Source organism: Leopardus geoffroyi, chromosome A1 (assembly GCF_018350155.1).
Source record: "Leopardus geoffroyi isolate Oge1 chromosome A1, O.geoffroyi_Oge1_pat1.0, whole genome shotgun sequence".
In the NCBI taxonomy this organism is placed as follows: domain Eukaryota; kingdom Metazoa; phylum Chordata; class Mammalia; order Carnivora; family Felidae; genus Leopardus; species Leopardus geoffroyi.
In genome coordinates, this window is record NC_059326.1 from 41958975 (window position 1) to 41986066 (window position 27092).

Below are 27092 nucleotides of genomic sequence, written 5' to 3' on the forward strand. Positions count from 1 at the left end.
ATATAAGTTCAGAAAGGTAAGCAGAGTTAAAAAGTTTTCTTAAGAACACTACTTATCTCAATGCTATCAATGACTATGATGAAATTAACTATTAAACATGTAGAAATCCAATAGAGTTTAGATCATTTAGAGAGAGATTGGTTGCCTTCCCACTTGGAGAGTGTGGCAGTGATAAACACAAAAATGTCTTTTTTATTTAAAATTCATTTGAAAATATAGTTTCTTGCATGTATTCAGCATAAGTCTTCTAAAATTCTAAATATTCTTGTACATACTGTCAAAGAGATTTCTTCCATGTACAAAGAGTAGTGACACTTTAGTCATTGAGAAATTGTTCAATGTATTTAATAGGTATCCAAGAAATTTTATAGAAACATATGACTGTACATTTACACTGAATTCATACAGTGAGCATTAAGAAATAGTTGAGCTTTAGTCAATGTGTTTTCTTTATTATAAACAGCTCCTTTTTACCACTTTTATATTCCATTTTAGGTTGTGACACGTATTCATGGAAGTGTAAGAGTTAAAAAAAAAAAGCATGGCATATTTCTGCTGTCTCAGCTATGTTTTAAAGTTTTATATTTTAGTTGCCTGTAGAAATCCTCCCATTGTTTTAAAACTTTATCTAATTATGCAGTTCCAAACCAGTCGAAAAATACGTGACATTACCAAACAAATCACCAGTATGAAAACAAAAGCATAATAGACACCTGTTCCATTAAACTTTCATGTAGTTTCTCATTCTACTGATTTTCTCTAGTAAAATTCTCTTTAATTAAACATGCTGTAACTCTGCACTTCCTTTTCATTTATGATAGATATTTTGACTCCTCTTTATAAATATAAATACCACTTTTTATAATTTGTGTTTTAGGTTGTGAGATTTATATTCTACAATATAGTTCCTGAAAGTGAGCATGCAACCTTGGCCTGGTTCTTCCTCACTCTCTGACTCCCTGTCTCTCTGGCACTTTGTTACTTTATGCTTTCTTCCACTCTGTCAGCAACTCTCTCGGCAGCTCAGAGTTCTTCTGCTTGCTTCAAAGAAAGAGATTCTTTTTCAGGTTGAAATCAATGTTATCCCAATGCACCTGACTCAACATATGATTTTTCACACTATAATCTTTCTTTGCAGCGTGGAATATTCTAAAACAAATTTAAATGTGTACATAGTTAGAGAAAAGTTATATATGTACACTTTACTTCCATCAATTCGTTATGATAATGGGACAGGTAATTGTTTTTATTCAACCTAACAATTTTTTTTCTGCTGACCTAAATATAAAAAAAGGATCTCTATTATTTTGGGTAAGTTATTGTATATTACTAATTATACATTTATGCATTCAAAAATTAGCATATCTCTCTTAATTAACATGAATTTCAAGAAGTGTTAATGACCAGATGGGTAACTGATTTATTCTAACATGATTACCAAAAACTGTTAGCTCAGTGTATAAAATAATTTTTAAAAATTATTAACAAGATTTATTTTCCTTAATGAGAAATGAACATAGGCTTGAAATATAAAATTAAAATACACAGAAAAACAGAAATGCTAAATTCCTTCTCAACCTTATCACTCAATGGAAACCATCCATTAGCAATATGTTTTCCAAGTCTTTTCTATGCACAATTTTTCCAAACATATCTCCACTGGTGGAGCAACAAATGTATCAGTTTCCACAGTATCTCCTTCTGATTTAACATGTGCTGTTAAGTAAGGCTGAAAATTTCCAACTAGATGTAGTCACATATTGATCAAACTGTGACATTTACTAGGTTTCTGGGTGCCGTCTCTCTCTCTCTCAAAAATAAATAAAAACATTAAAAAAAGAATCCTTGAGATTTGTATTTAGCATACTATTATGCTAAACTGAACTTTCCTATATTAGTGCAATTATATTAATTGCTGGAATATTTATGACATAACAAATATACCTTCCATCTAAACTTACCACAATGGGTATAGACACACATATATAACCTGGAGTTGTAGATTCGTCTGTATTTTCTACATATTGGACCAAATACTTGACCAAAATAATGTCTGTACTAGAACGGACCCGTTATGCTATCTGAAGACAAACCCACTGGATTTATGCAGAAACTGCATTTGGTAGGAATGAAAATCAACAAGTATTATATGTGTTACTCTCTGTGGTATGCAGGACTCCTTGTACATGCTTCCTATGATATTTTACATTGTTGAATACAAAGGTTAAGAATTAAATTTCTAAAAGAAAAGACACAAAAGAACAAAGGAGAAAATACCAAAGGACGATACATGACTTTTACAAGCAGCTCTTACAAATATTGAACTGTAGGGCTTAATAATAAAGCCTCATCTATATTTAAAAGTTATTGTCTACTTGGCTCCTGGTCTGTCCTGTTCAGCCCTCAGCTAAACAGTAAATGAAGTGTCCACATGACAGACTATTCAGCAGAACTGGCACTCTGATTACTTATTTAACAGTTTTATTTATTTATCAGTTTTGCCAGATGAATAAACATGTTTTCCATGCATTATCTTAATAGACTTGATGATGCAAAGACAATATTATACAATGTCATGTGTGTGTCTCAAACGATTGCAGTTTTTCTTCTAGAATTCTCAGTGTTAGATAGAAACATTCATTTATCATGTGCTAGGTCATTTTTTTTCCCCCAATAGCAACATTGGCTGAGTTCACGTTTTCAAGTACAATTCATTATTCTGGATAACAGGGGCGTCCACCTCCTTGAGGGTCTGCCAAGATTTGCAGGATCTAAAATGCAGTTTGGTGGAGTGAAATGGAAATCAAAAGGCTGCCTTCAGCATTCATGCAGCTCTTTAAGCTGCAGGCAGCCCTTTCATCTATCAACGGGCCTTGGGATTAGAGTTTACAGAGAAACAAGGCTCACCCACTCACTTATTTTTCCCACACAAAATCAGAATTAGGAGGACAAGCAGTGAGAACAAATGGCTGGTTCACTGCCTCTGGCACAGAGGGTCACTGCAACATTTTTTCTGCTTCTATCAGTGGTAAGAAAAATGTACACATTTCCCGCCTTAATAAATGTTGAATAGCCAATACAACTGTAGTGAGCACTTTTCATATTCATTCATTGCTTTTTTAAAACACATTTATTAAGTGTCCCCTGTGTGGTAGGCATCATTCTAGGCACTGGGGACACAGCACCGAGCAAACCTTCTGGAGCTTCCATTCTATAGAAACTCATAAATATGTTAGATGGCAATGAGTACTCAGCAAAATACACCAAAGGGAATAGCACTGGAAGATATTCTGGAGGAAAATCTGCTTGCTTCACTGGGAAGGAGGACGAATTAACTGGTCTTTTTCTGTTTTCATTGTAATGGTGATCCAGATCTGTGTGCAACTACTATCAATAAAATTACTAATAGTAAAGCATAATCGATATTTTCCAGTAGGTGTAAGTGTGCCAGATAAAATATCAGATACTCAGTTAAATATGAATTTCAGATAAACATAAGTATTGCTTCAGTATAAGTATGCCCCTGGTTAATCACGGTGCATTAAAAAAATGATTATTCATCTGAAATTCAAATTTTACTGGGTGTCCTGTATGTTATTCACTAAAATGGGCAATTTAGCCAGGTGGTACTTTGTTTTTCTTCAGGTAGGCTGTTACAGCATAAGTAGCAGCCTTTCTCTTTTTTTCTGAAGCTTCCAAATTAGGATCATAATCATCTAAGCACTGCTTAAATAAAAGTTGATTTTTATAAATTTTTATTTATTTTTAAGGTAGAGAGACAGAGCATGAGTGGGGGAGGGGCAAAGAGAGAGGAAGACACAGAATCAGAAGCAGGTTCCAGGCTCTGAGGTGTCAGCAGAGAACCTGATGCGGGGCTCAAAGCCACAAACCATGAGATCATAACCTGAGCCGAAGTCAGGTACTAAACCAACTGAGCCACCCAGGCGCCCTGCTTAAATAAAAGTTAAAAGGAGGTCAGAGCTATGGTATTAATGTTTCTTATAACCCACATATTTACATTGAAGTCATGTTACACTATGATCCTGGCTGTCCTTTTGTGATGTGAAAAGCAAAGCTTAGTTGATGGCTAATCTGAGATGACTCATCTCACTCAAATTCAGGAGTCCAAAATTCAATGGTTTTCAATGGGTCTGGTAAAATGCTAAATATCCCTCATTGAAAAATGATTTGCTAAATATAAAAATATGAAGATTAACAACAGAACCTTAGTTAAGGAGTGTCTTAAGGAGCCATTTACTTTAGTAGCTGAAAGCTGAATTCAAGCCACTAATCTCCACTCATTAGCACTGAGGCCATGAGGAATTTATTCGCGATTTATTAGTGATTTTAAACTTCAGGGGTTTTTTCCTTGTATGGGAAAATAATACTTAATTCATAAAGTTGTAATGAGGATGAAATGATTTCAGCCAGGAACATAATGTATCACAGTGCTTTGCACATTGTGAGTGCTCAATAAATGACAGATCTTATTATTAAAGTCCAAACTGTATTACAAATTATGTAGTGTCTTCCACTTTTCTTTCATTAAACTCAGCTGTAACTACAGTTGTACGAGGTAGAAAAATTATGGGGGCTCCCTACAAACTGAACTCCTATTAAAAGCAAACTTGGGGCACCTGGGTGGCTCAGTCGGTTGAGTGTCCAACTTTGTCTCAGGACATGATCTCACAGTCTGTGGGTTCGAGCCCACAGACAGCTCAGAGCCTGGAGCCTGCTTGGGATTCTGTGTCTCCCTCTCTCTCTGCCCCTCCCCTGCTCATGTCTGTCTGTCTCTCTCTCTGTCAAAAATAAATATAAATATTAAAAACAATTTAAAAAAATAAAAGCAAACTAAAGCCTCCTCAGGCATAAAACAATGTATTTTACCAAAGTTAATACTAATTTCTAATTAAGTATGTCACATAAAGACACCAGATTAACATCTTATACATAAGTACATATGTGACATACATGTCTGTACGTGTTTTTATAGTACCAATGAATCGGCCTCAAAATTTACTTGATTGGATTGGCTATAGGAAAGTATGTCCAAAATCTAAACATCTGCTAAGTGGAATACTATGCACATTGTTGTCTACTGTAAGTAGCTGTAAAATTTTCCAATAGATATTCATCTAAGTCATAATTAAAATGACTGAGGATATCTTCCAGTTAAGGAGTTGAACATTTTTGAGACTATTTCATAATTTATTTAATTATTATTATGTGACTACATATTTTATACATAATCCTCTTTTTCATATAAAGTGTGAATAAAATGGGCATTGCCTAAGTAGACAAAAGTAAATTAACAATAGCATGTTTTTTAAATGCTTCTTCAGATATCCTGCAACATAAGTTAGAAGTCAGTAAAAATTGGCCAAGTGTGTGAATAAATAAAAAATGAAATTTTTGTAATACATGAAATGCTTTTTGAAATAAGTTAAAATGTTTGAATGAAAGAAGGAAGCAATGAATAAGGTGTAGTGAGAAGAAATTTGCTTCCTTGGGAACAATCTGGATCAGAAGGAATTTAATCACTGTGTATTTTGTGGTATATTTATCCTTCAAAACATAAACAGATAGATAAAAGCTAATAAAATTTTTCAGTAAAACTATCCATTAGATGTCTATGATAATTGATTATAGAGTTTACAGAGTATCATTAAGTTTAAGATTAAACTTTTAATTTATTGTGTAATTTCCATAAGCTGCTCTTATTGCCTGGAGAAAACATGCTAAGGTCTAAAATTTCAAGGACACCATACCGATTTTTTTTTAATAATTACAAAGTCCCACATATTTACGATCTCACACATTTCTTCTGAATACACATTGGAGGGAAAAAACAATTTTAATATTTAAAAAGTCCCTTCATTTTGCTTTACTAGTGCAAAGAGGCAGCATTATAGTTAACGTTTTGTTCCAGCTGCTTCCAATAAGAGGACAAGTCACATTGTTCACTCAAACCTCCAATTCCCCAAACTAATAGTGCTAGAAAAGAGGCGAAGGGAATAGACAGAGTTTGAACCTCACCCTAAAGGCTAATAGAAGAAAGTTCTGTCAAACTCCTCCAAGCAGGAGATACCCTAAGCTACAGTCAGGCTCAGAATCAAACCAAGGGACTCCTTAGGCGTGCTGCTCCATTTGACCTCCACATCACCACAGGGTAAAAAAGGAAGTCACAGTTCCTAAAATAGTGGGAAAATAGATTAAAAATGTTTTAGGTCAAAATTAGCATCTTGAATTGCGAGAGGAGGGAAAATATAACAGTAAGGAAAACTGAAAGAGGATGATCTCTACAGAATATAATCTTGAATTGTAGCAAAGGAATTTACTTATGGACCTCTCATGGTCTCCCTTACTTCTCTGCCTTTTCACTCCATGGAAATCGCCAATTTGGTGTGTACTAACGGAGGTCTTTGGGTGTCAGTGTCAGTAATGTTGCAAGTGTGTGATCACATGGCAGCTAATGTCAAAGAGGAAGGGGACGCTTAGCCATGGAGAAAGGAAACACTCCATTCAGGCACTCATGCGATTCATTGAAAATGAGAAAGTCAATGCCATGTATCAGGCTTTCTAACAATGAATCAGGAATATCTGCCCCCAATTCATTTGGGGCCCAAATAAATAAGCAATTCACATATATAAAAAAAAATGGAAACATACTCCAAATGAAATAGAAAAATTTGATTTCCGTATCAATAGCATTTTGAGTGTAATAAATTATTACAAATATATCATTTTTGTTAACATACACACACATAAATATATACATACACATATATATACACATATATATACATATGTATGTATATATATATGTATATATACATATATATATATATATACACATATATATATATAAAATAAAAGCAGATGTTGTATTTTGTCCTTATCTTTCCAACAGCAATTTTATCTCATTACAGGTTACTATTACTAATTCAAATATCTATCAGTATAACATAAATCTGTAATACATGAATTTTTATCATGTGAAGATAAACATAATAGAAGACAGAGTGGGTCTTCAACTTTAAAAACTATGAAAATTTGTACTTTCCATATATATTTGGCAGATTATTTTGACGAGTTGACCATGTGAGAACTTTAAAACTATTCAGTAACCACCTAAACTATCAAAATTATGCATATTGCCTTTCCTCCGATTTTATATTTTAAAAAACATTTTAAAATTATTTGAAAAAAACAATTCTTTTTGAAAGCTATGAAGTAGATACAAATGTTGTCTGAACAGTCAAAATACAGTTCCTTGTATTCATAAACAAATTCTGGCACATGATTCATGGAGATACCCCACAGGTGTCTCCTCATTTGTTTACTTACATTATCGTTTTAGTTTATTAACTCAAATTTCATTAGAGACATCATACTGATAGGACTAGGTGTGAGGAGAAAAAGCATTTCTCACTTAATAACAATGATACTGACATTTTTGAGCTCTTATTATCTGTCAGACCTTATTTTGGACATTTTGCTTACATTATTTCGAATACTCCAATAGTTACCTTATTATCTTAAAGGGACAGTGAGTGAGCAAGACTGAAAAAACAAGAGAGACAGAGGAAAGAGAACAAGATTGAGAAATAGAGAAAGGAGGACACACTGAGAGAGAGAGACTGAGACTTAACATCACTAGAAAGTGCAAGGCCAGTGTCAACCTCAATTTTCCTTATTTTGGAGCACATGTTCCTAGGTCCCTGCAGATAGTAAAATACCTGCCTATTCCATACTTTTTTAAACAACAAACAAACCAAAGCACTAAAAAGCCTTCCAACTGTGCTAGCATCATGTAAAATTGATAGACTACAGACCAATTTCCCTTCTCTTTTACGCTGTTTGTTGCTAATGTCAAAACTTTACTGCATGTGGAGTATTGGTGTTTCTGGCTCAAAATACCTGGACTTCTTATTTTAAAACATAACCTACTGCACAATAGTTTTGACTTAGTAGGGACTACTAAAGAGTTACTGTTAGATATTCTATAGTTACTATCATTTTTTTTAAATGTGTTCTATTTATTTGTGTGAGAGAGAGCCAGAGTGTGAGCGGGGGAGGGGCAGAGAGAGAGGGAGACACAGAATCGGAAGCAGGCTCCAGGCTCTGAACTGTCAGCACAGAGACCAACGCGGGGCTTGAACTCACCAACCGTGAGATCATGACCTGAGCCAAGTCAGACGCTTAACCGACTGAGCCACCCAGGTGCCCCTATAGCTATTTCTCAAGGAGCTTCAATCAGAACTCAACGTTGTCTTCCAAATGAAGAACGCTCTTTTACGTCTTTTAAAAAAATATATTTCCCTATTAAAAGGAGGTCTTGAGAAAATATTCCACTGAGACACCACTCTTCTTATGATAGGATGGTACCTTTGCTAAGACTCAGTGTGCTGTTCTGTGGGGCCCCTGCATCTATTTTTGGTCTCTAGATAAAGTTTCACAATTGTCATATTGTGCTTAGTTGAAGACTGCATCTTCAAAAAACATACAAAATAATGTACACCCTTCCTTAACTAAAGCAATTTCTTTTTTCTTTCACGGAATACTTTATTTTAATTTGTAAAATGTTTATATATTTATTTTGAGAGAAAGAGAGAGCAGGAGAGGGGTAGAGAGAGAGGGAGAGAGAATCCCAAGCAGGGTCCACGCTGTCAGCGCAGAGTCCAATGCAGGGCTCGATCTCACAAGCCAAGAGATCATGACCTGAGCCAAAATCAAGAGTCAGACACTTAACTGACTGAGTCACCCACGTACCCCCATGGAAATTTTAAAACATAGCCTAAGGGGTGCCTGGATCGCTCGGTCAATTGAATGTCTGACTCTTGATTTCAGCTTAGGTACGATCCTAGGGTTCTGGGATCAAGCCCGGAGTTGGGTTCCACATTCAGCATGGAGCCTGCTTGAGATTCTCTTTCTCTCCCTCTTCCTCTCTCTCCCCCTCTTTCCCTTTGCCCCTCTTGCCCACTCACTCTCTCTCTAAAATTAAAAAACAAAACAAAACAAAAAATAGTTTAAATTTTCTTATTTTATGCCAATGTGAAGGGTTTATTATTTGAATACTGAGGAATGATAAAATACTTTTTCATATCAAAACACAAAAACATGAAAAAAAAATCAATGAAACCAGTGCCTGCACTTTAGGAAGATTAGGTTTAATTCTTTCCTTCCAATGAGCATTTAAATTGTAATTGTCATTATGTTATTTTTCACTGCACTGTTTATTTGCAGAGATTAAATGGCAAATTTGCTCAAAGTACAGAATATTGCCTGTTCGCAGATCTGACAATGAGTTAGGTTATTACTAATTGCAAAGAAATAAAGAGTCTTCTGGCCAATTAGGAATAAATCTGTAAAGGTCCAAAATTCAAGTGAAGATTAGGATTCTGGAATGTCCTAAGATTTTCATTAATATTCCTCTTATATAACTAAGTGCTTACCAGTTAATACTATTTGTAGATGCTTGAGTTGATCTTATAGAATTGCCAAATTCCCTCCATGTTATTATTCAAAAAGCACACACACACTCTCTCTCTCTCTTCAAATTGGTATTAAATCACACAATTTTTTCAAACAAAATTTTCTATATATGAAAGTAAAGTGGAATGCAGAGTTAAGACATATTGATAATTCAAAATACACTAAAAAAACAAACAAAAAAACAATATCTATCTTTCCTTAACTGGTCAGCAAGAAATTGGAATTTAGGGAAGATGGGTCCCCTGTTTCTTTCCATGTATATTAGTGTGAGGACAGAGTTAAAGCAAAAGAGTTTGCTTAGATAATTGTTTGACTTTAATTCTTATACTTACAGCTAACATAATTGAAAACTTACTATGAATCTAGAACTATTCGAAGTGAGTCACAGGTGTTGACCCGTTGCAATCTGTATAATAAGTCTATAGGTATATATTCTGGTGCTCATCCCACATGGCAGATGATGTCACTGGGGCAGAGTAACTGGCCCCAACTCTCTCAGCCAGAAAATGGAAGAGGCCTGGTTTGTGCTCAGTCTATCTAGCTCCATGGCAATTAATGAGTGTCTTTTGTTTGAGGTCTTTAAAACGCATTTTGTGTGTTTTATACGGATATATTTTCTAGGAAATGTAACCAAAGCCTTAAAATTTCAGGAACAAATTTATATACTGTCTCTTCCTTTCTCTCTCCCTTTCTCTCCACCTCAGCCTCCTCCCATGTTGACAAAGGTTCTCTTGGAAGTGGTAAGATCCTAAAAAGTATAGATTAGATCCTGACAGTAAAGAAAGGACATAAAAGTCAATGAAAACATAAAGAATCCTAAAATATGATGTATTGCAAGAACCAGCAAAGCAATAAATAAATAAATAAATAAATGATCACGAATCAAAAACTTTAACCAGAATTTCTGTTTGAAACAACAGTAAAAGACCAACATAGATATCATCATTCAGCATTGGAACAGTACATTTACAGTGTTATATATAAGCACAAACTGAATTTCCAATGTTGAAATATGATTATTTTCTGTGCACAGGAATTAACATATATATAATATATATTATATAATATTATATTATATTAATGATATATAAATGATTATTATATATTAATGATATATAAATAATGTTTTTACATGAGGCAATGTTGCATGACAAATTCTAATATAATGTCAACAAATCACTGATCTGAATATTATTTACAATTAAATATATGCCCAGGATAGATTTCCTCATAATATTTGAATTATATGATTTAATTCATTCAGTGTATCATTAGGGTAAAGCTACCAGATTTAGAAAAAATAAATAAATTTAAATTTCAGGTAAACAATAAATGTATTTTAGTCTAAGTAACTCTTAAATATTACAAGGTATATTGCAATATTGCTATATTTGGGATATACATAGATCTCCCTCTAGAATTGTTTATATGAAATTCACTATTTATATGAAATTTAAATTTAACTGGTCATCCTGTGCTTTATCTGGCAAACTTACTTCAGGGTTATTAAAATTTGGGTAGTCATATATTTGTTAGTCACATAAATCTGAATATATCTCCTGGCGAAAATGTATGTCAAATAGCATTAAGGTAAATTTGGGACATTTTACACAAACAGCTGTATTTCTTCAAAACTTTCAAATTGTTTTAAAACTCTATAGACATTTTATTTTATTTATTTATTTTTATATATTAAGATAAAATAATATGGGGTACGTGGTGGCTCCCACGATTTAGTGTCCAACTCTTCATTTCAGCTCAGGTCATGATCTCAAGATTGGTGAGATCCATCCCTGCAGTGGCTCTGTGCTAACAGCGTGGAACCTGCTTGGGATTCTCTCTCTCTCCCTCTCTCTGACCCTCTCCTACTCACACTCACACTCTCTCTTTCTCTCCTACCCCCCCTTTCAAAATAAATAAATAAAGATTAAAAAAAGATAAGAGACATTAGTTTGATTTTATGAGCATATGTCCTTTGTAATTAGTAATTATTTCCACGCTTTTCTGTGAGATGGCTTTATTTTGAGGTTTAAAAGAAGAACAAATTAGTTTTATGCTTCTAAGAGTTACTGAAATCAGTAAGCTCTTTTTAGATATCACTACTGATTTACCTATCACTTTTACCAATCTCAAAATATAAACAGAGACACATACAAACAGTTTTTCACCACTAGGGCATACCACACGCTCAGGGTTAAGTAACATCATTTCTCTTTATGGATCCTTAGAAGAATGCATCACATGACAGCATATAGCTAAGGAAATTCAATTCCTCCAGCACACCAATGAAAGTAGACATTACCCTTACTTTACACTAGGAGGCATATTGTTACTATAGATTTTTCTACTATAATACTAAACACTTTGTGACCCGTTTAATAAGCTTAAATGCAAGAGAGTATTTACTAAAATGTTTTAAGTATTTACAATAAATGAGTACTCAAAGCTAATTATTTTTGGGAATTAAGTCATACTTTAAATTGATGAGATCTAAAACTTTCCAGCAGGAAAGCTTGTGTCCCTGCCTGCTTTACAGCCATCTTTTAACTACATTAAGTAATATTTTATAAAGTCATCTAATTGTATCTTTTTTTAAAAAAAATAAAATGATAATAAACAGAAAATATATTGTGTATAATTAATAACAAATACTTTAAAAAATATTAAAGTGAACATAAGTATTTTAAAGTAAAACAATGCAAATACTGGAACATAAATATGCTTTAGTACATAATTTTTACCAGTATTTATTTAGCAAAAATAAAATAGTGATGCTCATCAGATACGATAAATATGAAAAAAAAAGTCACATGAAAAGAATTTAAAGCATAAAGTTTTTTAGAATTTGAAGCTAACATTTTTTTTTGGAATTTAATTTCTTCAAATTTATAACAATTTTTCATTTTATTTTTTTTAATGTTTATTTATTTTTGAGAGAGAGAGAAACAGACAGGGCATGAATGGGGGAGGGGAAGAGAGAGAGGAAGGAGACACAGAATCTGAAGCAGGCTCCAGGCTCTGAGCTGTCAGCACAGAGCCCGACATGGGGTTCAAACTCACTGACCGCGAGATTATGACCTGAGCCAAATTTGGATGCTTAACCGACTGAGCCACCCAGGCGCCCCAACAATTTTACATATTAAAATTCACTATGGTAATTTCTAAAACCTGACTGGAGCCTATGTTGCTAAATAATCAGATACATATTTTGCTTGTTCTATACTTTTTCACTATCTAGTGATAATACTAGTATTAAAATATAATGATACCTGTAAACTGAGCATGTTATATGCCAGTGGCCCGCTGGCCCCAACCTTCAGTGTGTTAGGTCATAGGTTATTTTGATTCCATAGTCTTTGTTCTTTTTTTTTTTTTTTTTTTTTTTTTTTAATTTTTTTTCTTAACGTTTATTTATTTTTGGGACAGAGAGAGACAGAGCATGAACGGGGGAGGGGCAGAGAGAGAGGGAGACACAGAATCGGAAACAGGCTCCAGGCTCTGAGCCATCAGCCCAGAGCCTGACGCGGGGCTCGAACTCACGGACCGCGAGATCGTGACCTGGCTGAAGTCGGACGCTTAACCGACTGCGCCACCCAGGCGCCCCTAGTCTTTGTTCTTAATAACAATTCCACATTGCTCTCAAAAAAAAGTCATTAATTATATACAGGACTTAAATCTCCCCAGAGTTTTCAAATATCTTTACTCCACTCCACCTTCACCTTTGCCTGCCTTAAATGTTAAGGTTTGTTATGATTTCTTTCTTGGGTTCCTTGTCTCTCCTCATAACTATGATATTTGCTCAAAGAATTTCATTCACGTTGTTTCATTAGTTTCCAGTTTCCAACCCAGAATCACATTCCCACTTCCTAGATAATCTTGTCCAGCAGCTCAAACTTCAACATCAAAGGAAAAATTGTTAATTCCTAACCTGAGTTTTTCTCTTATATTTCCTCATTTATTTCATTTCATAATTTTCCAATGTCTCACAAACTACAATCTTGAAAAGACCCTCAAGTCTTTCTTTTCCCTTCTCTGCTATATCCTATCCTTACCATCATTTAAAATCTGGTCCCAACCTATTTCTGAATCCAGTTTCATTTATTGTCACACACTCAAACAATTTAATATCAACCATTCACTGAGTATCTACTATGTTTCAGGTTCTGTGCTAGGTTAATATCTGTATCAAATAACTGTAATTTTTATAATAATATTTGTATAGATTATTAATAGTCCCATTTTGGAGTTTAGGAATCTCAGCCCAAGAAGCAGACCTAATCATATTTTCACGTGCTTCAAAGTTATTGAACTATTCACTGCTTGCCCAACTGGCCATGACCTTTAATAGCACCAAGAAGCCTACACTGGCAAGAGTGCTTGCACACGTGCACACATGCATATGCACAAACATTTTATTTACGTAGACAATTTCTATTCATTCAATGCCACTTCTTTAAAGCATCACTTTATCAAAAGAATCTTTACTGATTACTTATTCAAGACTTATTGTATGCTAAAACCCACTTTTTTATACACTTAACCATTAGCATATTATAGTTCACTAACGTATTAGCATCCAGTATCTTCTAACGAAATCAGTGCTTATTTTCCTTTTTCTTCTAATTCTTTTTTTTTGTTTTTTGTTTTCTTAACAGTCTATAAAATGCTCATATCATACCATCATAGAAAAAAAAATGCCAAACAATTTCAGGAACTTCGCATATTTCCCAAAAACCTTCTCGTAGGCTTTGCCAACTAAGGAACTCAGAGTAAGAACTTTTGCTCTCCTAGTTTATAGTAACAGTGAGTTTTTGTAAGGTTTTCTAAGTCTCAGTTTTAATGTCTATTCTAGAACCCGTCTTAGTACCTGGTACACAGTAGCTTCTACATGAGTATTTACAGAACAAATAGACAAATTAATAAATAAATAAGTAAATCATGGAAAAGCCAAGCGAATAAAGGATCTGAAGCAAAAACTTTAAATACTAAGATATATCAGGATAACTAAGTCTTATATAGATTATGGTAGAACTACTCTAGGGTGGCCCCTCATAGCCCCTACCTCCGGGTATTCACAACTATGTGTATACCATTTGCTTGAGTGTGGGCAGGACCTGAGACTTGCTTCTAACCAATAGAATATGGAAATGGTGGTGGAATATCACTCCTGTGATTAAGTCTGTAAGACTTAATGCTGCTACAAACTCACTATAGAGACTCTGTCTCCCCGATGGGCTTTAAAGAAGTAAGTAGGCATGTTGGAAGGCAGCTGCGGGTGGCCTCTAGGAGCTGAAAGCAGTCTCCAGTTAAAAACCAGAAAGATGCTTGGGTTCTTAGTCCTACAAATGCAAGGAAATAAATTTTGTTGACAGTCTGAAAAACCTTAGTAAATTCTTCCATGTTTTGCATGCAGATAAGAATGTAACCTCCCTGATACCTTGGCTGTAGGCTTTTGAGACCCTAAACAAAGAACTCAGCCAAGCTATGCTCAGACTCTTGACATAAAGATACTATGACATTATGAATGTGTGTTGTTATAAGGCACTAAGTGTTGTAATCAGCAAAAGAACACAGATGATAGATAGATAGATATGGAGATGAGTAGATATACATTTGGTTTATAATCTCGATGATTCTACTCTAGAAAACTTTCTGCCCTCTCTGATTTTGAGGTGAAAATAGATAACAATAGATAAGTTTTGAGGTTAGGTTTAGAAAAATATATTTAATAAAGCAAAATTTTAAAGTGTCATAGGATTAAAAGGGCAATAAAATTATTTTTTTAAGTTCCTGAGTTTTTGTTAACCTCCTCCCCCTTAAACTCAAATCACAGTAGGACTGATTACCTTTTATTTATAACATTCCCTAAGGATCTCTACATTCATTAACTTAGGGCCCCCTATGCCAGGATCACCATGAATGGATTATAAAAATCCCATGGGGAAATGAACACAACAGGTAACAATATAAAACTTCTGAACAATTTTCTTTGAGTTTGTATAATTAGCTCAACCCAGGCTACTTACAAAAACATATAAATACAGATCATAAAACTATTTAATACAATACTATACCAAAAAAGTCAAATTCATGCTTAATTTAATTCTCAAAGCATATTATTGTTAGTGATTTTTTTTTTCCCCCTGCAGGTTAGTAGTAGCACAAATTCTTAGGATTGGAATTTGGATTTAATTATATTTTTTTCTGAGTTTTTTAAAGTCTTTTTTTACTTTACTAGTTTTTCTTTTCTCCCCAAAATGACAGTCTGTGTCTTGTGCCCAAATATTTTAAATTTTCAATATTTCTTAGCATATAAACTGATGGGAAGAATATTTTAATGTAAAATTTTACTAGATACAACAAATATGTATGCATTAAGAATGAATTTTTTCTCAGCTCTATATCAGGTGCCTTCCATTTATGTCACCTCATCACCAAATGAAAATATAATTTTGAATACATTATTAAAATTGTGAAAAATATAGACAATTAAAAAGAAGAAATCAATGCTCCAAGCTAAAGATAACCACAGTTAGCATGGTGTAATTCTCTCTAGTTTTTGCTTGTTTATTCATTTTTATCTTGATAAACACTTTTAATTTGTCTGATTATGTTTCTGAAATATTGATTTATTCATTCAGTCAACAAATATACATGGCTGGCCTACTCTAGGCCAGGTTCTGTAATGCAAAGAGAATATAAAGGTAAGCAAATTGTCCTTACTGATTAAAGGGAGAGACGGTTGTTAATCAAATAATCATACAGGTTTGCTCTGAGGAAAGAGTACAAGGGTCTTGAAAAGGAAAAATTTTTCCATCGAAAAAAACAGTAAACAAGAGTTGGCATATATGAGTTCACTCACAAGCTGTGTAACTATAGGCAAAGCCTTCCCTTTTCATGACTCTTTTATGAAAACATTTTATACTGTATGATCTGCAGGGTTTTATGAAGCACTAAATTGTCATTAGCCCAATGTCAAAAAAACAAACAACCCTACAAACGAAAAACTACCAGAGGAGATCTTTCACAAGTTGTTCTCTAACTATCAGATCATTCAATAAACTTAGCTTAAGATTCAATTTCTCAAATTTTCTCTTAAAAATAAGATTAGTGTTGACAAGAACTCCAACATGAGAGCAGAAAGGTGAGTCCAACTTCACATCAACCAGATTCCTAAAGTCCACCCAGAAGCATGGAAAGTTTTCTCCAACAGCCTGAGAAGGAACATTTTTACAGGGTCTAGTGAGTACATGAGGCTTGAGGCAGCCAAAAAAAATAAAAAAAGTAAAAAGTAAAAAATAAAAAATATATATATTTACATTAAAATATAAAAATTAAAAATATATGTTTAATACAAATTAAAATATAAAAATTTAAATATATATATATACATATGCGTGTGTACACACACACACACACACACACACACACACACACACACACACACGTATATATAATATTAGTGTCCTAGAATTTAAAGCTCAATGTCAGTGATGACACTGCCATAAAATATGTGTATACTGAAGGTAGTTTCTCTGAATAATAAGAGCATAAGCTGTTGAGTCAGGCACTCCTAAAGTTCACATTCTGCTTCAGCTACTTGCTAAGTAGCTTTAGACAAATAACTTTAAGTTTCTGAAGTTATTCAGTTGACTTACAATACTATCTAACTTGTATTATTGGTGTGGGATCATAAGCAATATATTAAAACATTTACTGGCATTCCTGACTCATAAGTAGACCGAATAAATATTACCCATCCCATAAATATCCTCAAGTATCAAAATTATCCTTAGTGAAAAGTTCACCAACTGATTCACATACAGTCCAGGTAGAATCAGGAGCATATGAACAGATAGGGCTTTAATAAAGTAAATACAATCTGCAATTTTGCACATGATTAAACAGCAGAAAATCCTTTAAAGTGACATTTAAAAGAAATGCCAGATATGAAAATGAATCTATTCATGATTCTCAATGGGACAAGATTAAGCCTTTATTCTGAATTAGTAGTAATAAGCTCTTCCTGATCTGATCACATAATTGTTTTTGTTTGCTTTTAAATTAGTGAGATTGTTTCATCAGTCTAGTTACAGTTGTTTAAATAGCAACCTTCAACTGAAAATCGCCTTAACTATTTTCTTAGAAGTAGTGATTTTATCGAATTATACTTGGAGTGTATGATAACATTAATGAGTTAACTTCTTAAGGAAATATTATTTACTCTGCTATTTGAGAATAGTATAAATTTCTATACGCAGAAAAGGTGACAAAATTCTGTGCAAGAAATTCTGCATGTGAGTGTGTTATTTGTGGCATAGTTGACCAAGTATGCTTTAGGACTCAGATGTGCCTATAACGCAGAGATACCACCTATTTGGTTGCCGTAGGACGCTTGTCATGCCCTGTCCTTAAATTCCCCCTGGGTGTCATACAAACAGAGCAGGGCTGAAGTTACTGCCTAATGATTTTATTGCTATATTCTAAAGAGAACTTTTCAAAGACTTTATATTACTCAAAAGGACTTTAATGGAGGCATATACCAATTTACATTCTGGTTTTCTAAATACAAATGTAATTACTGAAAATCTCTGTCTAATTGCTATTTCACCATTTAAAATGTACTTCGATATATAAAATATGCTTGCTATATACAAAACCATCTGGCTATAGTTTTGTAAAATACACTATATCTTTGGATCAAAACAATTAATAGAAAAAGGAAGAACATGCATATTTCACATATTGACTCTGACCTTTATATCACTCTCTCACTGTATACTTAAAATAAACTCTGTATTTGAGGAATTTTAAAACTTTTCAAAAATTAGAGACAACAGTATAATAAAGCTCCCTACAGCCATTATCCAACCTCAACAACCACTAACATTTCATTGTTTAATTCCTGTCATCACTCTCATCATTATCATCATTATTAGTATTTTGTTGGAGTATTATTAAAACAAATTCTAAACGTCAAACTGTTTCTCCATTAAATTCACAATCTATCACTACCAATAAAGATTTTCTTTTAATAAAACTACAATTCCATTATCACATCTAACAAAATAAATAATTCTTGATATCATTTAAAACCCAACACATACTCATAAATCTGCAATTGTCATAAAAATTCTTTTATGACACTGAAAAAAGAAACAAACTCACTGGTCACCACTGGAGGTTTCTAGGGCACCAATTCACTTTATAAATTAATAAACTAATCAAGTATATATCTTAGATTTCCTGTGAGAACAGAATTTCATGTGGTAATCAATGATTAATGGGGTTGGAGTTATTCACCATATGTTTTTTAAAACCACTTCATTAAAAGGGAATAATTTATTTTACTTATCACTTTTATATCCACCTACTATAAAATTTAAAAGCATGCTCTCAAATTGTTTTAGCAATAAACACAAATATCATTTTACACAATTATTTATGAAAATAATTTTGAAATATACATATATTTTTTTCTTCTTGTATATATCCCTTTACCTACCCCAGCCTATTCATACAGGTTTTGGTATTCATTGCATAGATGAAGATGAAACAGGGTAGAGAATAGTAAAAACATCAGTTATTTTGCAAAATCCTAAACCTACCATTTTTTCAATAGCTACTAAACAAAAAAAAAAAAAAAAAAAAAAGGGAGAGAGATTGGGGGGATTGAGTCTTTGTGGAAAACTATCAAGAAATACAGTGGGGATCTCCAGCTCCAGACATTAAAAACATTAACTTAGCCTGGCTAGGAAGGAAAGGGATGAAAAGAAATAGTAATAGAGGGAGAGACTTTACATGTGCTTGTTGGGCAGAACTCTGAAAAACCTAAAGGATTAGGATTAGACAGACCTGAGTCAGAGTCCAGGGAGGTAGGAAGATCCTAGAGGGTGATAAACATACCACACATCTAGGCACTATGGGCCAGAGATAGCCACATGCAAACTCTTTGCCCATTAGTGGCATGAAGAAAATGGCAGTAATCCTGAAGGAGCCAGGAGAACTGGGGCGAAGGCAGTATCATTTGAGACCCATGTGGACACATAAGACAATGGGCATCTCAGTAGACATGTAAGTGGGTGGATGTCCCAGGGACCAGAATATTTCAACTTTTTTCAGCATGATGTAGAGCCTGTGAAATTGAGGGGGAAAGAAAAGTAAAGTCTCTGCCACACTAGTGAAATGTGGGCTTGAATTTTTTTTTCAATGTGAGAAAAAAAGAAAGTTGTATGTCCAGCACATCTAAATTATTGGCATGAGTCATATCTGATAAATATAGATTACTGTAGATTTTACACAATATTATTTACAAAAACCATAAACTATAGCGTAATTTGCAAACCTTATTTTTGGCACTGTATGTAAAGACCTTAATACTTTCTTCACCTTTTTCAAAATTCATGAGCTTCATATAATATAAAATTTATGATGCCAACAAACCCAAAGTATAAAATTGGAAGGAAAAAATATTGTACACCGTGTGTGTGTTTAGAAGCAAGACTCTATATTAAAGCCCAATGTTTCCAAAAATCTCCCCCATACGATACCATTTTCATTAATTTCTTTTAAAATATATAATGAAAAAAGTTACTTTTTACTACTAATCTTTAAAGATTTATTTTTATTGAGAAGCTTAATATTTGGGAAAAAAAGGTATCCATACAGATTTGATACTTAATAACTCTACAGATAATACCTACATTCATGATTTATATGAAGATAGCATGGTTACTACAAAATCTTAGCTCTTCAAGAATTATCACACCACAGACAGAAAATCCCACTGAAGACAAAAAATACAGTTTAGATCTAAATAGCAAGATTATTACTATTGAAGATTAGTGCTTCAATTATTCTATACCTCACTTCACGAATTCCTCAAAGTTAATTACAAAATGCGACTACAGAATTTTCAGATAATATATCATAATACTATCCTTATATGAATTACCAGTTAGTTATGAATCTCTTAATATTTCTAGGCTATTCTAATTAATTCTGTTCTAGACATTTACAAAGGAAGTTAATATTTTAAGTCCCATTAAATATCAAAAGCATAGTTGGCCTCCAGGGGCCCTCAGGGCTCCTCCTTTCCCTATCTGCCTATTTTCTTCTTTTCTAAAGATAAATAAGGATGCTGTCTCCACCAAGAAGCACTGTTCAGTTTAACACATTTTATTGACTATGATACTCCCGGGTGGAGTCACTTTGTTGAGTTGAATGTTGCAGTGTGCAAGGGTGCATCATCCCTTGGCTTTCTTTTTCCATGTGACTGGATTGGTAAAAACTCTGGGGGCCTCTTCAAGCTTAAAAGGGACTTATTTGGAGGGGGGGGGTGCTTTAGAATCTCTTCTGCCTTCTCCCATTTGGCAGCTCATTTAGTGCTATTGCCCTGGTCTAAGGAGTCATTGGGTGAGTAGCTACACATTTTGGATAAAGTTCTGGCCTAAGGCACCTTAGGTTAACCATATTTCTGTATGCCTTTTTTCCCCCTTTACTTCTGTAAAAACAAACAAAACAAACAAACAAATGAAAAATCTTTGGTGAATTGTATAGACAAGGCATAAAAGTATCTGCTCTAAATGGAGTCTTAGTTTTAGCTAAGGCCTGAAGATAAGAGAATCCAACCATTCCCATATCCAGAAGAGGAAGCCAAGAACCAGTTTTGGTACTCTTAGCTTAATGCCAATAAGAAATGTTTCAAAACTGGGAAGAGGGAAGTTGGAAACCAGGAAATCAGCTTAGAAAGAGCTATCCTACCTATGTCACCATTTCATACAAGTCCAGGAAAGGATAATTCAGTGCAACCACTTCGATTCAGTGGTACTTTAGAGACTAATCAAAACCAAGAAATCTAAGGCGGACAGTGGGCCAGTCTACCAAATGCTGTATAATGAGAAGTTGCCTCTTTGCATATGGCCTGCCCCTCTGGGTATGTGAAGTAAAAAGATGCACTTATGTTTTACTTATAGGTGAACATATATAATATGAAAGATTAAAAACCAGAGCTGGTGTGTAACTTACTTAGGTCTTCCTAAGTGGGAGTAGGGAGAAACTGTAGCAGAAAGAAGATGCGAAGGTAACTACACAGGCCAAAGAGAAGAAAGACATCAGAGAGACATGGAGAAATGGACGCACAGCTTGGGAGGGGGCAGGTAATACGTACAAAAGATCCCCACCACCACCCTGGAAACAGAGTCCATTTAAAATCCTAGAAGTCAGAGACCACCAACACCAGGACTAGTTATGAAGGCCTTTTTGTGCTTTTTGGCCTCTCCTCGGTATTCCACGTCAACCATAGAACTGCCAGAGGCACATTAATGTCTACAGCTGGAGAAGAGAAGTAGCTAGCAAATTAGGGAAAACTCACCCTATCCCCATCTCTCACCATAGGCGACCAGTTTGATGCAGGTTCAAGATGAGTTTGAAAACAGTTTTAACTTAAATTGAATAGAAATCATGGTCATTACTCTGGACTGGACATAATTATTAAATCAGACTTTTAACTTTTTAATAGAAGTGAGCTAGGCAGTGATGCTTTCTAATAACAGTAAATAGCATCACCAAAATGGTACAGCACTTGCCAAAATTTCCTCCAAAGACAAAGAAAGAAGGAACTTCAAGGGGCTTACTTTGAAGGGGCAGTGATTTCTGAGGTGGGGTATGGATCTGTGGAGAATAAAGCCATTTGCCAATTCCATCCCACTCTTTCTACTTGTTCAATGCATTGTTTAAAAACATACCCAAAAATTGAAACACACAAAAAAAGTAAAACCCCAAAATCATTATCACCCTCTTCACACTTGTTTTAATCAATCACTATTGTATCGTTTACAAAAAACAAAAGCCTTTGGAAAACAGCATTCCACAGAACAAGAAGCACAGTAGACTTTAAATATTTTGAATACAACAACAATAAAGCCAGCAGAAAACAACCGAATCTCCGTGTACTTCCTTCCCCCAATCACTGTTAAAACTCGAGCGCACACAACAGCAAGCCAGAACTCCAAGCAGTCAGAATTGGCAAGGGGACTCACCAGAGTTGGGGTCGGAGTTGCCATCTGCTTCGGTCCTCTTGTCCGGAGAGGCCTGGTCGTAGAACTCGTCCTGTGGCTGAACCAGAGGAAGAGGGTGTGAGATCAGGGTTCCACTACCCACCGGCTCGTGGTCGCCTAGACCACTGTCACTGCAGCTTTCCTGGGAGCCGTCGGGGAGGTGAAACGTAACGCGGCGCTGCGACTACAAAGAAGACCACAGGACACGCCAATTAACACTCCTCTCAGGTAAAATGGGTGCAGCGGAACACAACAGCAAAACAACTTTCAACAGATGACACAATGTAAACGAAAACATAAAACTGGGAACAAAGCTAGGAACAAACTTTATCATTTGCTATTTGCTACGTAATGTCCAACTTGCAAAACACAAGAAGGAATTTTGGCCTTGTTTAATTTAAGAACAAAAAAACTAAGGGCAAATTGTCAAAATGATAGCAAGAAAGACAAATATATATATATGTAAATATATATATTAATATGTAAAATATTAATATACTAATATCTGAAATGTAGTTCTCGTACAGAAAGAAAAAAAGCTGCTATTTTTAATTTTACTTTTTTATATATTATACTCTCATATGAATTTAACCCTTTAGAGAAAACCAATAATACAAGGATTTTCTGTTTCAATATGCCCATTACTAATCAGTATCCTTTTGTGATAAACACAGTATTAAGGACAATGACCAGGCCACCCATTATAAAACAAAAACAAAAACAAAAACAAAAAACTTGAAATAAGCAGAAATATGAAAATATTTGTTCCATAGATCTGAATAAAATACATACATAATGTGACATTCCATTTCTTTTGAGTGAACAGGCATTTTGTTTACCTAATGATTTTAAGGTAGTTTTTGCAATGAAGTCATTATTGCCCACTGGCTCAGATATTACTACCAGTCATTGGCTATAGAACATTCCAGCAGAAAGATGTTTGGAATATTATTTTGGCATCTGTTTGTACAATGTCACTGTCAGAAGTGACCTAAAATATGTAGATGGCTACTTCAATAAATTTTAATGTTTTAATAAAATAAAAGTGTGCATTTCAGCACAGATTGTTGCTTAGTACTCTTGGTAAATATTCTTTTAGCTGATGTAATCCACAAGATATGGGAATACTTACAGCAGTGTGGGGTGGAGATTTATGACTTTTGGAATTATATGAGAGTAGTAAATTTGTGCTGTATGTCTGAGTGCACTTAATTTTCATTCTGCTCTAACAGCCAAAAGACCTTTCAATATCATGTCACATGTGACCACTCTTACTCATATTTAATAAAACTATGATTATATAAATAATAAAGTATATAAAATATAAATGTATAATGTATAATCACTTTATAATACCTAAAACTTGAGTGTTTTTCCAGAAGATGATTTATAGATTGTATCCGTTTCAAAGAAAAAAGAATGCAATTAGACACAAAATGCTATAGATATACTGCTACTCTATAAATGCATTTTTATAGACAACAATAGAACATAGTCTATTTCCTATGAGTCACTGGTTCAAATCCAGCTCAGAGTCATAATGGAGAAGAGCTGATACCCCTTTATTGCTGTTCAATGACCTGTGTGAAATGATTTGATAGTTCAGTACATTTTTAATGAACTGATGCCGACATCACATAAACTATACTCATAAATGGTACTAATTGAGTCTATTGTAGCACATTCACCTTCATGCACAACTATCTCGGTACCATCAAACCCCCCCCGATAGATTTTGAAATGTGCCTAGGTGAATGCTACATGAAAATACCAGTCAAACTTGAATATTAATATCTGAGATGTATTTCTTCTTGTATAGAAAGAAAAATGTGGCTATTTTTAATTTTTTTTAATTTATTATACTGTTTCCTCTCTCGTGTGAAATTAACCCTTTAGAGAAAACCAATACAAGGATTTTGTTTCTGTTTCAATATGCCCTTAACTGATCAATATCCTTTTGTGATAAACACAGTATTAAGGACAATGACCAGGCTGCCCATTATACATGACTCTCAAACATATCTTTTTAAAGTGATTGGCCTAACAAGTACAAACCACCAAAAAATAATAATAATAAAATTAAATAAATAAATAAATAAATAAAGTGGCCTACCAAAATGTCTGTAGTTTCAGTGATTAAGTATCTTTGGTACTATCTCTGGAGGAATACTTCTTACTTATAACTCAGCTAAATGTAAAACAAGTCAAATATCAGAGAAAGACAATGGGACACATTCTTCAGTCTTTATAAGGCATTTCCAGGCCTTATAAGCCATTATAAAGTATATGTTTCATAGAAGAAAAATGGAAATTTTCCATCTATGATCTTCTAAGCATAATAATACTGCTTTAATCACTATATTTTTTTTCTCCTAAGAAATGTCCAAATCGGCAACACCAGTAACACCTGAACCCAGCAGTTCTCACAGTACTATAATTTCACTGAGAATTAGAAGAAAACTATTTCAAATATACCTCACATATATTATATTATGATATTTCTTTACCACTTTATAAGTGAGAATAAGCAAAGTTAGAAATCTAGCATAATTTATTTGTAATGACAGTGTAAATTAGAGTGATATAATGCTTAAACTACTGTGGCTTATGGAAATATTTCCTAATTAATTTGACTCAAAGATGTTTAAGTCTTAATTGGCAAAAGTGTGCACAATTTATCAGTCTAATGGGAAGTGGGGGTGGTAATGCATGCGGACTAAGAACTGGAACACAGATATTATGGTACGAAGCAAATTGATCAAGCAAATCTATCTTTAATTTATCATCATAATGATTGATGCAGGTACAACAATGTCTGAAATTTCAAGGTAGATATAAGGAAAATATCTGAATAGACTGAAACGAAGGAAAACAAGGATTCATGAAGTGTTAAGAATTAGGAGTTGTAGGGGCGCCTGGGTGGCGCAGTCGGTTAAACGTCCGACTTCAGCCAGGTCACGATCTCGCGGTCCGTGAGTTCGAGCCCCGCGTCAGGCTCTGGGCTGATGGCTCAGAGCCTGGAGCCTGTTTCTGATTCTGTGTCTCCCTCTCTCTCTGCCCCTCCCCCGTTCATGCTCTGTCTCTCTCTGTCCCAAAAATAAATAAACGTTGAAAAAAAAAATTAAAAAAAAAAAGAATTAGGAGTTGTAGGTGTCATCAAGGACTCAACAATACTTGCTCAGCTGTTGCACAACAGGACCAGGTGAAGAAGCCAGAACCAGACCTTTTGGCCAGGAGTCCTTGCTCTGCAGAGAATGGCCCAAGGCAAGTGACTTTACCTCTTTGAATGAGTTCCTGGCTTTGTAAAATGGACAAAATAGTGCCAAGAAGTCTTGCTGGTTTATAAAACTTGACACATAGTAGGTACTCAATAAAAAGTAGTTATCATTCTTGAAATTTAGAGCTGCATATTCTCTTTTAACGCCCAGGGCCAAGCTGTTTTAAAGATGTGATTCCTTCACCACTGGGGGGGGGGGGGGAAAGTATTGTCCTTTTGTAGGGGAACTGCCTGCACCCCATAACCTTGGCATGCCTCCTAAATTGTACATCATGGCAGCTCAGAGCCTTTCTGAGGGGAAGCTGTTTTCATGGCAGCCATAGACGAAGACCAACAGTTAATTTTTTTTTTTAATGTTTATTTATCTTTGAGAGAGAGACAGAGCATGAGCAGGGGAGGGGCAGAGACAGAGGGAGACACATAATCCGAAGCAGGCTCCAGGCTCTGAGCTGCCAGCACAGAGCCCTATGCAGGGCTTAAACCCACGAACCGTGAGATCATGAGATCATGACCCCAGCCAAAGTCGGACACTCAACCGACTGAGCCACCCAGGTGCCCCAAAGACCAACAGTTTAGAATACATGGTTTCTCCTTTAAAAAAGTGAAGGTTTTCCCCATTATCCTTTCAAGAAACCTATAATTGTTTGCACATTCAAAAAAGAGGAAGAGGATAAGCTATTACTTACTGCCTCTGGGAATTCTGCTTCTGGGTTATCCCCATGGAAATATACCCAATTTGCGTTATAAATACAGTGAAGCGCTGCCTGACTGAATTGGGACAACATATGTTATCATGAGACTACTTCAGATTTTCCAAAGCCTTCGCACTCTTGTTTTCCTAAAATCTAGTTCCTATCCATTCCGTTTTCTCCCATGGTAAACATTATTATTATTATTGGCTATGTCTTGTTAACGGTTTGAATGTCACATTTGTTTATCTGATGTATCACTAACAAGTTAGCTCTAGGTCCCTGGCTGCCCTGAGAAAGAATAAGATGGGAACCAGTAACTACTAAAGCTGCTTCATGTTATTTTATCTCAGAGCTGCTGATATGAATTCTAACCATGTGAAACTTTCATCAGAAATTCTGTACTCTACACAAGCATAAAGGGCCATGCATACAAATAAAGGTTCAGGATGCTGCAAGTCAGAAGAGGCCACACTGGTTTAATTTAAGAAACATCACCAAACACTTTCACTATATTTTTTCATGTAGATTAGTAGAGAGGAAAGGGAGGGAAAATTCAAGATGCTCAGGTAA

At 34.5% G+C, this 27092-nt stretch overlaps 1 protein-coding gene across 9 annotated transcripts in view; it reads right to left on the reverse strand.

Moving 5' to 3' along the window:
• PCDH9 (protocadherin 9) overlaps positions 1-27092 on the reverse strand; it is a 929325-nt gene that overhangs the window by 294321 nt on the left and 607912 nt on the right. For 6 of the 9 annotated variants that reach the window (XM_045478594.1, XM_045478585.1, XM_045478577.1 and 3 more), the window contains one exon: positions 22536-22737. In XM_045478594.1, coding sequence (XP_045334550.1) covers positions 22536-22737 — 202 coding nt within the window. The remainder of the gene's footprint in view (positions 1-22535; positions 22738-27092) is intronic. The other 3 variants (XM_045478615.1, XM_045478608.1, XM_045478599.1) reach the window with 1 other exon arrangement.